Below are 17,700 nucleotides of genomic sequence, written 5' to 3'. Positions count from 1 at the left end.
GCTGATGCACAGAGGAGCAAATCTTGGCTTTGTTATGAGATATGTCAAAAACAGTTGTGATAAGTACATTTTTTTTAATTTTGTCACAGTATTGAAAAAATATTTTATGTTTTTATTATAAAGTTGTAATAGTTTTACTGTTCATATGACAACTTCTAATTGCTGATAAATATCTACCCCATCAGATTTTTACAAAGCAATTAAAGATATAATAGAAATGAGAAAGTAACAAGTAGGAACAGATTCAATCAAAACATCTCTTAGATTTTCCAGCGTTTGCAAATCTAACAAGTGTGTTATGGCAACTCAGTTATCTTGTCATATTCGGAAATTACACCAAAATATATAATGCTGAAAATTATCATTTTCACTTATATTAATTATACTTTTAAGATAAAGATGACATTTGAGATTTATTACTTCATCCAATTAAAAAAGATACTAAAAGCTATTTCAAACAGTGCTCAAGACCAACAAGCTAAAAAAAAAGAGGAAAAATGGGTATCCCCAAAGTTCACCATGCTACGCAGCTCTCATATTCATGTGTTGCATGGAGGGAGTGGGAGGGGTGAGAGTAGATATAAATATTAAATTGCAAAAATGACAAGTGACTTCTGAAAATTAGAAAGCAAATAAAAGGAAATCATTGTTATCTTTCAAAACAAACTTTCCATTAAAACATGAAAATCTTTCTTTTTTAAGATTTATTTATTTATGCATACAAGAGCTAGGATGTAGGTCAGAGGTACAGTAGGTGAGAATACTCAAAGACAAAGTGGGGAGAATAGGCAGATCGACTAAAATACACTGCTGAAGGGAGCAGCAGGCCAGACAGGAGAGGTCTGCTGTACCTTGTGGGTTAGCTACCTGGCTGGGGATAGAACTTAACCCCTCGTGCCAAGAGAGGCACAAAAAAAACCATGAAATCTTAGAGAGCACCTGGATCCAAAATAGTAATACTGAATTATGAGGCTGCAAGTACTTTTGAAAAGAAATTTTGAGAACTGTTTATGATTGGGAGTCATTCATTATCTCATAGATTCTTCAAGCTGCAGTAAGGTATAAGAGAAAAGTATTGCAAGTGGTATCAGAAGCAAAAAGGGGGAGCACAAATATTGATATATGCATAATTAAATGATCCCCAGAAGAGAAAATGCAGCAGCTCAGTAAACAAGATGTTTATTTCCCAAACATACAAGATTAAACTATTTCAAACTCAGAAAAGACACAGTAGTTCCCCTAATTCACACATTGAAGGTGAACATTATTTAAAACCTATCAAACAAAACTTTCCTCTGGTTAAACACAATGGCAATAAGGATCAGCACAGGGAGAACTTAATAGTCACTTCAAAACCTATGTTGAAGGCCTCCTTGGTGGCACAGGGATCAAGTCTCAGCACTATCATGCTATCATCTGCCACAATGACCTGAGTTTGATCTCCCTGTCTTGCCCACTGCTCCCTTCAGCAGTGTATTTCATTACATCTGCCTGTTCTGCTCCCCACTCTGACTGGTGAATCCTTTCACTACCCCCCCGCCCCCTGCCCACACCTCTGCCTACATCCCAGTTCTTGTATGCATAAATAAATAAGTCTTTAAGGGGGAAAAAAAAAAAGACCCTCATGTTAAAAGGGTCTATACTTTGCACATCTTTCTAAGTGTGAGGTAAAATGACAAACTTTTGTTTTCAAAAACACAAAGGTATTTTATAAGTAACTGTATATTTTAATCTATAAACAGTGCAGCAATTGTTTCTTCAAATCAGGTATGGTCAAGATTTCAGCACAGAATGATATTGAAGGAAGAGTGACGCACTATACAGTAACATTTTTACATCTTCGGTGTAAGAAATGGAGAATTTAATCAAACCAGTATCTCTACTTTTGACCCAAATTCTGTTTGTAGCCGACATATATATATTTTAGATGAAGATCCTCCACAAGGTCTTTGGTTGGTTTTTTTTGGTGCAACAAATGCTTATTATCAGCAAAGGTGAAAGGTATTTGCTCGAAATATTGATATGGGTGAACCAAAATTAGGCCCTGGCTTAAGGTATCTGACACAACCACCTTAATCTTTCAGTGGCTTCATATAATGCAATGTGTGTGGTTTTTTTGTTGTTTTTTTTTTTTTTTTTGCTTACAGAGTGAACCAAGTCATCCTTCCACAGGCTACCTTCTTCCAAATGATAAAGATTCAGGTTCCCCAGGTTTCCTCTATTTTCTGTCTCTACCATCCTGATGATCTTGTCTTTTCTCCATTTAGCTAGTAGACTGTGGAAGCAAGGTAGTGTGAGGGAGAGCTCACAAGTCAGGCTATCATTTCTATCATTGCTATCCACATCTTTCTGGCTTTCAATTACATGACTACACCTAATTCCAAAAGAAGGTATGAAGCACATAGCTGTGTGAGTTTGGTGACAACCAGTAATTTGGACAATTTATCTCTACATAAACATTTTCATTCTCTGAGTTTTTCATGAGAACAAAGCAAAATTATATATTTATCTTGCCAGTTCCATTGCTTTCCAGTTATGTGAGTGTTCCAATGTCTACTTGTTTATGTCTCTGAACTTCAAACTTCTAAAAACATAACTTACCATATTTTGTCCAACTAACTGCTAACTAAAATCCAATCACTATTCTGTCCCATTAAACAACCACCCCATACATCCTTCTATCAAACATTTTACTATTTACTTTTTTGAAAAATTCCTATTTTCTGAAATTTTTCTCATTTTGCTTCAATTTACTCTACATTTCCTTGGCAAAACATACATTTTACAAAGGCCTGTTTCACAGCTCACTATTTCCAAGATATTCCCTTGATGTAGTCTACCTCATGTGAAGTTAAACCACCCACTTCACATATTTCTGTGGTATATTTATATCAAGTTGATTTTAAAAGGTGGAGCAAAAATATTTTAAGTGTCTTATCAACCAGTTCTGGCTGAATGGGGTATTATGGGAGGGGGAATGTGGGAGAGGGAGTGGGAAGAAGCGGTCCATCACATTTATGACCATCAGAAGAGCCACGACAGACAAGTGATATTTATTATGCAAGAGAGAGCTTAGAATGGCACTTGGTGATAACTCTTATAAAAACAATTTACACCCACAGGGATCAAAGCCAATCAGAATTTGCTACATAATATTGCAGCAACTGGTCATTAAACTCAAATTATAAAACACATTGCTATCGATAGTCAAAGATGTTTGTGATCAAAGGATACTTGAATTGTGTAACGATTATACCATTAGCATTTAACTTGCTTCTCTTTGGGTCTTCATCCTCTCAGTTAATAAATTTTACAAGTGAATATTTAAAGAATAATTTCAAGATGGGAAATAAAAGTTTCAAAGAGCCTCTTATTGCCTTCACAGGGCTATTTTTATGGAAGATAGACTTAGGATAACGTAAGTTGAACAAATAAGAATCAGTAGTTTTAGTTTTCTTTGTTTTCCAGATGTAATTTGTTTGATGCACAACAAAATCTGAACAATATTGTTTGACTTCTTATGTAATAACACAAGAGTGAAACCAATAGAATATTTGATCAGTGCAGAAGGAAACTGCATATTAATACAAAATGCTTCAAGGGGTAAAAGAAATGGCAAATGAAGTGACTGAAGAATAAAGTATAAAAGTTTACAGAAACTTCCGGAGGGTTGTTACAAGGATGAATGTTCTCTATCCAGAGTTCTGCCAAGCATATGTAGTTTAGTGAAGAATGTAATGGCTGGAGAAAGTTATTAGATTTTCAATTGTTCTGTATTTTATATGCATTATATGTATTTTCATATAATTATATAGGAACGCTTAGATTTTAATAGAGATGGAATGGAACAACTGTACTGTTCTCATCACAAAACCTTAATATTGTCAGACCAAGAATAAATCCAAGAAGCAAATGTCTATTGAATTCTTAGCTAGAGCTAAGTGTGAACTCTGCTGCTAATACAAAACTGAAAAATGAACCAGTTGTCATTAAGCTTCTTTACAAATAAACAGGATACTCAGGTAAAAAATAGCTAACAGTTGATAGTAATCACTACTGAAACAAAGTGAGATGAGTTTCCTGCAGCTTCCAGGTGTCTTCATAATTGAAATAAATAACTCCTTAAAAAATAACGCAAAATAAATGATTTATTCTTTACAAAGGGAGAATACTGCCTTACTCTACAGTTTAGAATATATGTAAAGGTACATGTATTTTTAAAAATGTGACCCTCAAGACAACTAGCTAGAAAAAACTCACTAGTAACATTTACAAACTAAATTTCTAAACTAAAAGTAAATATTATAACATTTCTAACAGAAAATATGTTATGGAAGAGTTATCTAATAACAATATTTCCCTTAAATCACATCTTGGTTATTGGGAATTAAGTTTTTAGAGATATATAAACTATAAGGCAATATCCAAATCATTATTTTAGAAATTTAGATATATAAACAAGTTTTGCCTCAAGGCACATGGAACCCCATACCTTTAGTTTTTGTATTATACAAAAGATATGCAAGAAACGATTATTAGAAGTACCTGACTGTTTTATTATGCATTTTTTCAGTTCACCACTGCCACAACCACCATACCAGAATTAAATTTAGTGGATTAGTTCCTGAAAATTCCTAAAATGGGAGTAGACGTGGAGGTGGAGGGGCTAAAATAGAAGACCTCTTCTTAAGATATCAACCTAATTTTTTAATCAAATAAGACTTATCTAATCTTTTTAAAATGATTTAAAATAGCCTGTAGCTAGTGCCAAGAGAGACACAGGCACCTAATATTAAGCTTGTCTTGCATTCCTGTAATCTCTGAGTACTTTTCAATGTGATTTTTAAAATTAAAGTTACTATGATACTCAGAGTATTGTTTAGAAAACATTCATCTTGAAATATGCGTAAAGTAGATTACTATTCTTTAACATTTCTTTTATTATGGTTGAGATTTTTCTCTCCTAATTTCAAGTTAGTCCCTAAAATCTTGGTAAGAATATTACTCAGGTACAATCAGTCATTTTGTTTGCATTGCTGAAAATGCATTCCAATGTTCTCAAAGTCATCAGCCTTCAGTGACCAGACCAAAGAGCCCTGAGCCATAGGCTAGGTGGTTCAGTTTCCAGTTGATAAGTACATGTTCTGATTGGTAACTGTCACCATCCAGGGATATTAGTGTCAGTGAACTGCTTCAGATTATTTTTGGCGGGTATAATATGCAGCTGTTCATAATTATGATCATTGTATTCTACTTATTTTTTAGTAGTAGCATACTAAAATATAGAGAGTCCATTCTGGTGTCACTCTAATGCTATGTTAGTATATACAATTACTCAAATGGATTCCAGATGTTTAGTTACTGTCATTAAAACAAGTCCCAATAATAAGCAATGGCTACTCAGGGAGACGTTTTTACCTCAGGAAAATGGAAGCATTAGTGCTGCTTACTAATGTGCATTCTGCCTAGACTCATCAATGTAGGTACCAATTATATGACTTCTCTTCAATATATTAAAATGTACTTAAGATTTGTTACTAAAGAAAACTGTAATAGGTTTCCGTGGCTTCTGGGTAAAAGCTGACTATAGCAATTTGGGTAAGGGTAAAAGGCTTTCGTAATTCACTACTCCCATTTCCTCCCTTATACCCTATGCTCCAAGCTCTGCTTGACCACATGCAATCCTGAAAATGCCAGTCTCTCACTTCCTTTCCTTTCCTCATAATGTTCTTTCTGTCTAGTATATATAATTCTCCTTGGTGCTGCCAAACATTCTACTCTTAGTACTTAACAATGATAAATATTATTTTTTTGTTTAGAATTATTCACATATTTTTCCTTCCTATCCTAAATTGAAACTTGGATTGTCTTTATCTGTTAATTTAGAATTTATGTTTGGAACACAGCTGCCCTTCTTATAATTTCCCTTATTTAAAAATGAGCTCTTGGGAAATTTTCCCTAAATGTGATCCAATGAACAATTACTAAATACTTTCAAAGTTGCTTTGTTCCTTTGAAACATGACAATTATGTTCATTAATAATACAAAGATACACCATTGCTGGGAATGTAAACTCCTCCAACCCCTATGGAAAACAGTAGGGAGGTTTCTCAAAAGACTACAAATAGACCTGTCATATGACTCAGCTATTTTACCCCTAGGTATCCACCCAAAGAACACAAAAACACTAATTTGAAAGGAAATTTGCATTCCCATATTCACTGCAGCACTGGTTAGAATAGCAAGGATATGAAAAGAGCCTAAGTTCTCAAGAATAGATGAATGGATTATGAAGATGTGGTATATATACACAGGTATTGGAATACTACTCAGCAATCAAAAAAGATAAACTCATGAGACTTGCAGCAACACGGGTGGAGTTGGAAGAGATAATGTTAAGTGGAATAAGTCAGAAGGAGAAAGATAATACCAGATGTTTACACTAATAAGTAGAATATTCAGAAACCAAACTAAGAACCTGAGAAAAACAAGCTTAAAAGCTAACCCTTGAAAACTGACTATAGAACTGAAGCATTCAAACAGTTGAAGGCATGGGGCATATGCAGGAACAAAGAGGGAAGAGCGCACAATGGACTATTGGTGGTGGACGCTGGGTGATTTGGTGGCAGGTACTATATAGTGGTGATACTTAACGGAGAAAATACTGTTACCACAATTAAAAGAATAAATTATTATTTAAAAAAGTATGTTTTATAAAGAGGAATTTGAAGAACAAATGGCTCTGTATTTGAACAAAAAAGTCTAATATGAGTTATACAGACTTTGTAATTTACTCCATCTAATCTTCCTGCTAACTTTAATGGGCATGTGTGTATTGTGAATATATATTCATGTAAACATTACATATTTAATAATTAAATTTCTCCTCTGTGTTTGCCATTTCTCTACTTTTCTCTTTATTTCTTTCTCATGCTGAAAATAGTAACATGGAGATGGAATAAAGTTAGTCATTTTAGCACTTTAGTCATCACCAAAAGGCAAGAAAGGAATAAAAAGGGGAGAGGGAATGAAAAACTGACACAAAAGCTTAAAGGCAAAGATCATGAATCTGCATTTTAAAAAATGCTCTTTAATATGGTATACAAGAAATAAACATAAGGTTAAACTCAAAAGTCTGTAGGAAACATCTACCATATTAAATCTATTAGATTTCAAGGCTAAAAACACTGGCCTTTACTACACACTAGTAAAAGTTTAGTTTAGAAGAAAGATCAAGTGGAAATTTGCATGTATCTTATAAAGTAGCTGCAGAGCAGGTAAGGCAAAATCAAACCAAATTATAAATAAACAAATTCACCATATTTTCAGGCTTGAATATATTCTTCTCAGGAGAAATTCAGAAAACAAAATAATGAAATTAAAAAAAAAAACAAGCATAATCTAATATATAGAAAACATTACAAAATTCTGAAACATGTTATTTTCAAATCTGCATGAAGCATTATAAAAAAACGCTTTCCTCCCCAAATTTCAATTATACACATGATATTCTTTAACTAAATTAGAATAAACTTAGAAAGATCATCCTCCCAGAGCAGAAAAAACCAGAACTATTTTTCTAAGAAACTCATTAATCAAATAAATACTTGTAACAGAAATATTATGAATTGAATGACAGGAAGTCAGAAGAAATGTTTATTTCAGAGAACAAAGATCCAAATATATGTTCATCATCAGATAAAAACAAAGAGTTTACCAACAATGTACACTTTCTCTACCTAAAAACAGAAGACAGGAAATGATCAAGATATGAGTGCAAATCAACAAAGCAGAACATAAGAGCAGATCATAAAAGCCAACCTTAGAAAAAGAATGGACACTTGAAAAGATGGATCAAGGAAAAAATTAGACTAAGGCACACACATAAAGATATCAGGAATATAACATTAAGTTGTCCAAAAACAGGCTACAGATATTAAAAGGATTAAAAAAAAGATTATAAGCTGCTGATTCATTAGTCAGTCCCTACTCCTCTCTACTCTCCTTTGGATGGAAAGAGGAAGAGAAACTGGCAGGCAGTAAGGCCTGTTCAGCAATCACTGTTGACTTAGTTTTCATGTATGAGGTCACAATTTCCTAGGAGTAGATTCCCTCTTTGCATGCATTTACCTTGTGCAATTATTAGTGAATTGAGATAGTCTTTAGGGAAATGTAGGAGAGAGCTGAAAAACAGCTGGAGGCTGAAATCCAGTTTCTATCTGAACATTTTTGTAAGTCCCAATTCCTGAGCTTGTCATTAAGATGTTTTTAGCTACTAACGGTTCCATCCATGTAGGCGATTCCGGGGATTTGAAATGAACAGATACTCAAGTCTCTTTTCCCAAATGGCCAGCCTCATCCCAGGATCCTTGAATGAAACATGATTTCTAGCAATTTTGTAGACCCAGTTACTGCAGACTTGCTCAATCTCCTCCCTTATCCTCTGGGTTGGATTGTCTCAGGATATCATCCAAGTCTGCTGAAAGTCTCTGTCCCTGTTGACTTTCTGTCAGATACCATGTGTGCAAGGCCAGGAAATTCCATACCATCCTAAACTGTGTCCCTTAGTACATACCCCTTTCCTAGGGCGAGTATAGTCTTGCTCTCTCCTGAGTGTTGCAAAAATTTCAGCTTAAAGAAACCAAACTGTAAGGGATAAGGAACTCACTTCAGAAGGAAGAGAAAGAGGGACAGGACTGGATATTTGGGTTACCGAAAGGCTGGCTACAGCAAGGACCTTGTGGGAAGATTAGGATGGGTGGATTGAGAAAGACTTTTCTGGGTATTTTTATGCTCCCTACAGAAATAGAAATAGCTTCAATCCTCACCAATTCCCCTGATTACAGTTGTGGAGCAGGACCTCTGATATTTTTTCTATTGCATACAATAGGGCTTTTGCATTTAAAATAATTTGAAAGAAAACTAGTGACATCTCAGAAAAGCAGAATGAAACATGAGAGTGCACAGAGATTTCAATTTCCACTGGAGAGAAGGCATTCCAGTCTGAAATAGAACTGGGACCAATTGTCTCTTGAAACTTGCTCACCAAAAACAGGGTGCCAATGTCTCTTTCTCATAGAGATGTCTAGGTCTTTCTCACACAGGAAGGTCCATTTATCATATAGAATAACTTTTAACTCTGAAAGTTGTCACCAATCTCTTTCTCTCTTAGATAACTGGTCCCGCACTACCAATCAGTGAATGCAATCTCTCACAAACACAGCAGTGGCTCTCACTGTCCTCACACTCAGCAAGAGAAGCACAGAAGAATGGAGATGGAAAACAACAGATGCAGAAACACACATAACAGAAATACTAACACAGCAGGCCAATACAAACAGAAAGCAGTATCTATATTCTCTCACTATTGTTTTTCATCAAACTATTATTACTGCTTTGAAATCATCTTATTAAACTGTTGACTTGTTCATACCCATTATGTTCCACATGGCCAGGGATTGGTCAGACAAGCCTATCACTATAGCTATAGTTCACAGCAACGGGTCTGGCACAAAATAGGAGTTCAACAAACATTTGGATCAGTGATTAATATTATCTTCCTCTATCTAACCCTCGTATAAAGTGTTCTCCTCCTCCCTGAAAAAACTCAGAATGTTTGCATCACATCAACTTGGAAAAGGAACCCCAGGGCCACTCACCCTTTTAACATATTCTATTCACACCATTCTCAGTCCCTGTCACGCTGCTGGCCTGAGTATGGCTGTTCCCAGCAACATATGAACAGATAAACAGACAACTGAGAAAGCTCCAGGGCTTTTAATCAACAGAATGCAGAACCTGGGATTTGTCAGAAGTCAGGTCTTGTTCAGAAGTTTATAGTTCATCCTGCAGAGGGTGGGAACAGGGTGTTAGGGAAGATGAAGAGTTAGCTCAGGTCGGGCTAGGCACTGAGCTAGACATAGCAAAGAGGTGCTAAATTTCAACTAAAAGATAAATTCCCACAGCTCCTTCCCACCTCCTTCTCCCCTCCGTGAGTGGTAGAGCGCAGACACAGGTCACAGGCCCCCCACCATACCTGCACTTTGGGAACATTTAGAGTCTGGGTTGAAGTCTGACCTGCTCTAGGATTCTTCCTCATGTTTATATCCCTGAGGAAGCCATGGTGAGCCTGCCTCTCCAGTAGGTTGTGGGCAGTAGCCCTTAGAGACAGGAATGGGCAGTGGGTGATGCCTATCTCCTAGTTTCTCTCTACACATCCCTAACTGCCCCATCTTGCATTTACCTTAGAAGACACACCCGTGTTTCTCCCCATGTTGTCTCCAGTGTTGTGCTCGTGGGGCTGGGTCAGCTGCTGGGGTTTATGGTTAGGAAGATTCAGTTCCTGTGGTAGCTCTGCTTCAGGAGTCAACAGCTCACCCTGAAGGGTGTATAGTAGCTGGAGGAAGGTCTGGTGTCTGGAAGGAAGATGTGAGTATGAAGGGAAGAAATCTCAGCTGGTCCATCCTGGATCCGCAGATCATGTTTCCAGACTCACCTCTGTAGCTTGTCACGCTCCTGTGCTGCCTGTTGCTTCAGGTTTTCAAGTTCCTGAGATAGATGCTCAAGTTCTTGCTGAGTTCCTGTCTGATGCTCCCTTATTTCTGCAGAAACCTCAGCCAGACACTGCAGACGTTTCTCCTGCCAGGAGTATAAATATAGACAAGGCTCATGCAATGCTGAGGTCTTTGTCACTCCTTTAAACATCTCTGGCCTAGACCCAACTCAGGAAATAGAGCCACAGATGGAAAGAGGGACCCTTCTTACTTTAGGTAGGACCAAAGAAAAGGGTCAGAATGAACTACTCAAAGGGAGCTTATTTTGGGGGGAAGAGGCACAAAGATGATGATGATACTTATTTAGTTTGCTATGCAGAGGTAGTATTTTAAACATGTTATACTAATGACTTGAGCATTTGACAACTCTATAGGGTAGGTGCCAATATTGCTTAAAGGAAAGGCACAGAAAGTTAGATGAATGCCCAAGGTCACAGTGGTAAATACTGATGCAGAGATTCAAGTCCCTATTGGCATCTACACCATAACGCCTCACAGGAGGAAATGAAATGAAGATTTTCCCAGCAGAGGACTCAGCTCATACAATGACATGGTGTTAGGAAGAAATATTTTTCTATGGGGATAGGCCTACCTGTTCCAGCCTCCACTGCTTTTGGGCTGTTCTGAGTTTCTCCATGGCCACTTGCTTCTGCAGGTAAGCAAAAGAAGGGAACAAGAAAAGGAGGGGTGGTTTCTCTTGGTTGGACTTTAGGAAGTTGCCAAAAGGCCCAATCCAGCATACTCACTTTTCCCTTCCTCCTCTGTCTGCCCTTCCAACCCCTCACCCTCAGTGCACCTTGGTCTGGAGCTGTACAAGGGCCTCTTCAAGCTGTGCCTTCTTCCTTTGGGCTTCCTCTACCTTGGGGAAGATCTGGGTCAGGGCACTTGTGATGGCTTCCACATGCTCTTGGTAGGTGGCCTTCAGCTCTTTCCATTGTTCCTTGGTTGCAACTGCTTTCTGCCCTGAGATAAATGCCCAAGAAAGAGGACAAAAATGAGGTTGGTCAGCCTGCCTGCAATACTGGGGCCTCAGTTTTCCTACTAGTGAAACAGCTGATCTGAATGATGTCCCTTTCTTTCTCCATTCAGAGCAGCCCCTATTCCAGTCCTCTGACTACTCACGGCTTATATCTTCAGAAGCCAAGGGATCCGAACCCTGGAGAGTGTACTCCTGAGCCAAGAAGTTTTGTAGGAAGTCTACTACCTGAAGCTGACTGCAAAGCAGCTTGTCTTTCTTTCGGGAATCCTGTTCAGAGAGGGAAGAGGAAGGAAACATCCTTATCTCCTTGCAACATAGGCCCACACGGCTATTTTCCAGTTTGCTCATTATCAATGCTGCCAGTTTCTGGCTTCTAAAATGACTGCTCCCTTTTAGCACATACCATAATAAACTCAGCCAGGATCTGGGCGGGCAGTTCTGCCTCCTCCTGCAGGCCTATAGGTGCCAGGATATTTGTCACTTCTGCCAAGGCCCTGAGGAGCAAGGAAACAGGGTAAACTGTAGACTCCTGAAGTGCTAGTGAAGAACTTGTATGCACATGCACATGCACATACGTGGACTTTGTGTATCAATGCTGACAGTCTTCCCTAGCCAATATCTTACCCATGCACCTGAAGGGCCCTCTGGAACCAGGAATAGTGTGTGTGATGACACATGGAGATAATATGTGCCCTGAGCAAAAGTAAGCACGGCAAAGGAAATAAGCCATATGAAAAAGAAAAGAACTGCAATTTTAAATAGGAAGTGTCTCAAAGAAGAGAAACCGTGAGTCAAGATCTGAAGGCGTCAGGAAAATAAACAGGGAAAGGAAAAGAATAAGGGTAAAACTCTCATGAGTAGTGGAGAACCCTGAGGGCAGAGTGCACTAGCATTGGAGGCGGGTCTCAGAATGCTGGAGTTGCAGCTCAAGACGACAGGATGCCTCCATCCAGACTATCCGCTTTGTTAGGAGAAGTACATTAGGAGTCAGGGTTGGGAGTAAACTAACTCACTGGTAGTGTGTGTTGGGGCAGGCAACACAAAAAAATGAAATGGTCCTTCTCGAATGTCTCCTGATGTGGCCAATCTCCTGTTGGAATAATGCCACCCGCTAAGAAACACTGAGGCTTTACAGGGATGGAACCGTCTCCTTCCGGACACACCCACCGGGAGTGTGTGTACCTGCAGAGTGTCGGGCAGTTCCTCATAAGCCGTATTACTAGGCAAGGGCAACAGTCATCTCAGGAACCTAACACTGGGTAACTGGAATCGGGATCACAAGGTAGACCCTAAAGGTTTTACCGGATCGAGGAGCACCGATTGTTCGTGGGGACCCGCAAGTTGTACCCCGGTCCGCGACCGGATGCCAACTGGCGACAGACACTTACTCTTTGGCTGCAGCCTCTGCCTGAGTCTCCGCCACCGCCTCCATTCTTGCCCACGCCGCTCTTACGACTCTACATTCACCCAGTTCTTCCATCCATTTTGGATCCACAGAGGACTGCGCGCCAGAGCAGGCGATTGGCTGATGACGTAGTGGGTGGAACTCAAGGAACTTAGTGCGCTCTGATTGGCGGACTCGTACACGCGCGTTGGCACGCCCCGCTCTTTGGCGCAGGCGCGTTTTGGCTGATGTAGCCCGGCGACCCGGAGTTCCGCGCCTGCGTATTATGCCGCGGGCGGGCTGGAGGCGGGAGGCGGGGTTTGAATTCTACCCAGGGCGCACGCGTTGCTTCCTCTATGCGGAAGAGAGAAAAACATTACTTTGATTTTGGGCTTGAGGGGAAAGTCTTATCATTAACTTTATTTTTAAAAATCCCACTGCTGTAGAAAGAGAACACTTGGATTATTTTCTAAGACTTTTAGCATCAGTAACGAAGAACAATGATCCTGGAGACACAGGGAACAGATGATAATAAGATCAACAAAATCTGCCTGCCTTTAAAGATTTTCCAGAATGTGGTGCAGGGGGACGCTTCCCAAGCAGATCCCAGCAGGGTACCAGCGTTGACATTATGGAGATGAAATTCTGGGGACCCAAAGCAGGTAATGTTCTCTGCAAAGTATAGGAAAATGGAGAGTTTCTTAGGGAAGTTGGAGTTCTGAAGAGTTTCCTGCTAAGTACTGAGGCTCTCCTGTGTGAGGAAACTACCACAAAGGGGTGTTAAAAATACCCAGAGATCACGTAGGATCGGAAATAGTGAATGTTTCTACTAATCAATATGAAGAACTTAATAATCCTTGGCTTAAATGAGTACAGGCAGGTCATGGACTAAATAGGCCTAGACATATTACAGCTTTAGTACAACCTAACGTCTTCAAAAAGGACCCAAATGAATCAAACAGTTAACAAGTTGCTTAAAACATATGCCGGACCAAAGTTAGATTTATAGAAATACGAAAAAGTCCAGCAACCCGTAAGGTACATTTTACAATGTCTGGCATTCATTAAAACTACCAAACTTGCAAAAAAGGAGGAAAAGAAAACCAGTACTGAGAAGAAAAATCACTTACTTATCAAAATAGAAATAAATGTAGCAATCAACAGTCAAGGACATTAAAAAAGCTTTTATAACTATATTGCGTATGTTAAGATAAGCAAAGGTATAATTAAAAATAGCAAAAGATAAAGATATGGCAGAAGTGGAATGTAAAATAGTGCATGTGTTTTGGAAAGCACTTTAGCAGTTTCTCAAAATGTTAAACAGAGTTATCATTCAACCACAGTTTTACTCCTGGGTGTATATCCAAGAGAAATGAAAATGTGCACACGGAAATTTGTACAAAAATGCCCACAGCAACACTGTTTACAAGGTCCAGATATAAGGTACAACATAATTGCCCATCAGCTAGTGAAAGGAAAACAAAATCTACATCCATTTGCTAGAGTATATTTCAGCAATAAAAGAGATGAGGTATTAATACATGCTAAAACATGGGTGAAACTTGAAAACATTATGCTAAGTGAAAAACTCACAGAGACAAATTGTATAATTCCATTTATAGGAAATGTCTGGCTTTCAAGCAACTCTAAAGCAATAGAAAATAGATTTCTGATTGCCCAGTGATTGCAGCTGGTGGGGGTTTTGGAAGAGGTTGCAGATGGACATGGTGTTTCTTTTAGTGGGAAAATGTTCTAAAATTAGATTATGGGTAAGTTAGCACAGTTCTATACAAAAATAATTTATACTCTAAATAGGTATCATAGAGCTCTGAGAAAGTTAATCAGAGAGATGAAACATATAATAAAGATCTAAATTACATTTCTAGAGGCAAAAACTGCAATGTGATAGTTGAAATTAGATGGTATTAATAGAAGAGTAAACCTTGCATAATAAACAATAAATGAAATTGAAGGCATGGAAAATAGCATGAATCACAGAAAATTAAAACATAAAAAGAAGAAATCAACAGTGAGCTATGGGCCAATTTTTGATAGCCTGATATGCTTGTAAACACGTCCCTGAAGGAGAGGCACTGGGAGAGGAGAAAAAAAAAATAATAATAAGAACAAAGAATTGCAGTTTGACAAAAACTATAAATACACATACTTATATGTTTAAACTTATAGGTAACAAGAAACATGAAGAATACTGTACCTAGCCATAATTAGATAGCTCAAAATCATTGATAAGAGAAAGTTGTAAAAGCAGCTTGGGGTGGGTTGCGTGGTGGCATGTTACCTATAGATTAACAAAAATAGGTACCGATTAATAGTAAATTTCACATTGGAAACAAGGCAAAGAATATGACAGTGGAGCAACAGTTTCAAACAACTATTAGAATACAAACAAAATGTCACCCTTTACTTCTATATACAGAAAACATACCTTCCAAAAGTAAAGATTAACTAATGACACCTTTAGACATGCAAAGAGTTGTGGAGTTATCATTAGCAGATCCAAACTATAAGAAATTTGAAATAAATCTTTCAGGCAAAAGGAAAATTACATGAAATCTAAAACTATACAAAGGAATGAAAGACACCAAAATGATAACTACATGAATAAATATGTATGTGTTGTGATGTGGGAGCTGTCTTTGGTGGGAATAATGTGTCAAAGAATAGTAGGAAGCATCTAGACATAAAAATACACTCTAGATAACTAGTAAGAAGGTAGGGCCCTAATGAACCAATCACTAGAGACTGGATTCTCAACGATCTCAATAAGGTTGGAAACAGATTCTTTCCTACTTAAACCTCAAAAAGACTACTGCTCAAAAGTTAATGTTTTTATTGCAACCTCTAATACCTGGAGAAGAATGCAAAATCCTATCTCATGGAAACTGCCTGAAATACTGACACATGGACAGTAAGATAACTTGTTTTAAGATGTCTTGTTTTAAGATGCTGAACTTGTGTTGGTTTGTTTTACATCAATAGGAAACTAATACAATAACTTTTAAAAGAGCAACGTGAAGAGGTAATAAATCAATAAAGGAAATAAAATAGAATCTAAATAATAACTAATTCAGAAAAGGCAGAAAAGAGAAAAGGACAAAGAGATGAGTAATAGAAAACAAATAGCAATGTGATATAGTCTTTAAACCTTGTATGAATAATCACATGAAAGTTAAACCGTTAAGTATACAAAAAGCATATTATACATTGGAATTAAAAGTAAATCTATATTAACAAATGAATTAAATATAAAGACACAAATAGATAAAAGTGAAAGGATGGAAAAATACAGTACCTAATGCTAATTATAGAATACTGGAGTGGGTCTTTTTGTACATATGTGTATATTCAAATGGAAAAAGTGTATGTTACTGAAAAATGATTTCATAATGAGAAAGGGTCAAGTCATCATAATTATATTATATTAATTATAAGGAGAAATACGGAAATTTGTAGTTGAGATTTCAGTAAACCATTTAAAAATCTGATCAACTAATGTACGTATTATTTTTTTCCAGTACACATCAAACAGTAGAATAAGCTCATATTATGAGTCATAAAATTAATCTTAATAACAATAAATGAATAGAACCATATTAAGTATGTTGTATATGTAAAAGATCCGAATAATCTCTTCTATTGGCTCTGAACATGGTGATACAGGCTTAATTGACCTTCCTTCCTTCCCTCTGTCCCTCCATTGCTCCCTCCCTCACTTCCTTCTCTTTTTATCTTTAGATTTGTGCTCATAATTTTTAAACTTGATTAAGACTTCCTTAAACAGTATGCCTAGATCAAGTTCCACTTATCATAGGCTCACGAAGCTATAGGGACCATGTAATACTGGTCACAGTGCATTTTTATATTTGATTGTAGAATTATTTGATATCTTTTCTAATCAGCAAGCTTATTGAGGGAAAGAGTTGGATGCATTTTTGCTCATAACTAATAGTAAGCAATTAATAATTTGTTATGTGCATATTGTATGAGGGGCAATTTGTGCAAGATCTTAGGGTATTTTAGGGTTCCTGGTTTTAATAAGAATAAAAGACAGCTATTAAAGATTTATTGGTAACTATATGGTAGTTAGACTTCAATATGTTAAAGTTAAACCTGAATTCTGGGTGGAAAAAAAAAAGGGAAATAAAAAAATGTTTTTGGATTGTGTGATTCTGTTTGATGAAGCGGCAGTGTTAGAAATAACTTAGTGTATTTAGATGGAATAATTACAGACAGATTTTACGATTGAGTGAATCTGATTTGATGGAATTGCTAAACCATGTATCAAATATAATACTTAGCTTTTTAACTTTAGTCTGGATTAATTCTATTAACAATTTATTCAAACTGTCATTCCCAAAAGAGAATCCTGCTTGGAAATTAACGGGAAAGATCCTTGACAAGTTTCTGTTTACCTACTAGTTAGAGGTGTTTTAGCTATCCTAAATCTTAGATATTTTTTGCATAGTGGATATTTTTTCCAAGCATAGAGATAAGTAGGGCCTCCCTGGTGGTGCAGGGGTTAAAGTCTCAGTGCTATCAAGCTATCACCAGCCACTGTGGCCTGAGTTGGATCCTTGGCCAGGGAGCTAACCCACATGGCACAGTAGAAATCTCCTGTTTCACCTGCTGCTCCTTTGAGCAGTGTATTTCAGTAGATCTGCCTGTTCTGCTCCTAACTCTGTCTCTGGTGAATCTTCTCACCCCCTCACCTCTGGCCTACACCCCAGTTCTTGTTTGCCTAAATAAATAAAAGTAAAACTTT

General features: G+C 37.4%; 1 protein-coding gene across 1 annotated transcript; it reads right to left on the bottom strand.

The window, feature by feature from the left end:
* Positions 1–1,618: 1,618 nt before the first annotated feature.
* Positions 1,619–13,065, bottom strand: ZWINT (ZW10 interacting kinetochore protein). The gene is made up of 8 exons (XM_037496843.2): positions 12,922–13,065; positions 11,937–12,027; positions 11,677–11,800; positions 11,351–11,517; positions 11,147–11,203; positions 10,497–10,639; positions 10,245–10,416; positions 1,619–9,847 (listed from the first exon to the last, which is right to left on the bottom strand). The coding sequence occupies exons 1-8, from the start codon at positions 13,011–13,013 to the stop codon at positions 9,836–9,838; spliced, it is 858 nt and encodes a 285-aa protein (XP_037352740.1). The 5' UTR covers positions 13,014–13,065; the 3' UTR covers positions 1,619–9,835.
* Between the last annotated feature and the right edge of the window lie 4,635 nt (positions 13,066–17,700).

This window comes from Talpa occidentalis, unplaced genomic scaffold, assembly GCF_014898055.3.
Source record: "Talpa occidentalis isolate TD23 unplaced genomic scaffold, MPIMG_talOcc4v2.1 talOcc4.8, whole genome shotgun sequence".
Lineage (NCBI taxonomy): Eukaryota > Metazoa > Chordata > Mammalia > Eulipotyphla > Talpidae > Talpa > Talpa occidentalis.
The sequence above is the reverse complement of the archived record's forward strand: the minus strand, read 5'-3'. Positions and strand labels throughout refer to the sequence as shown.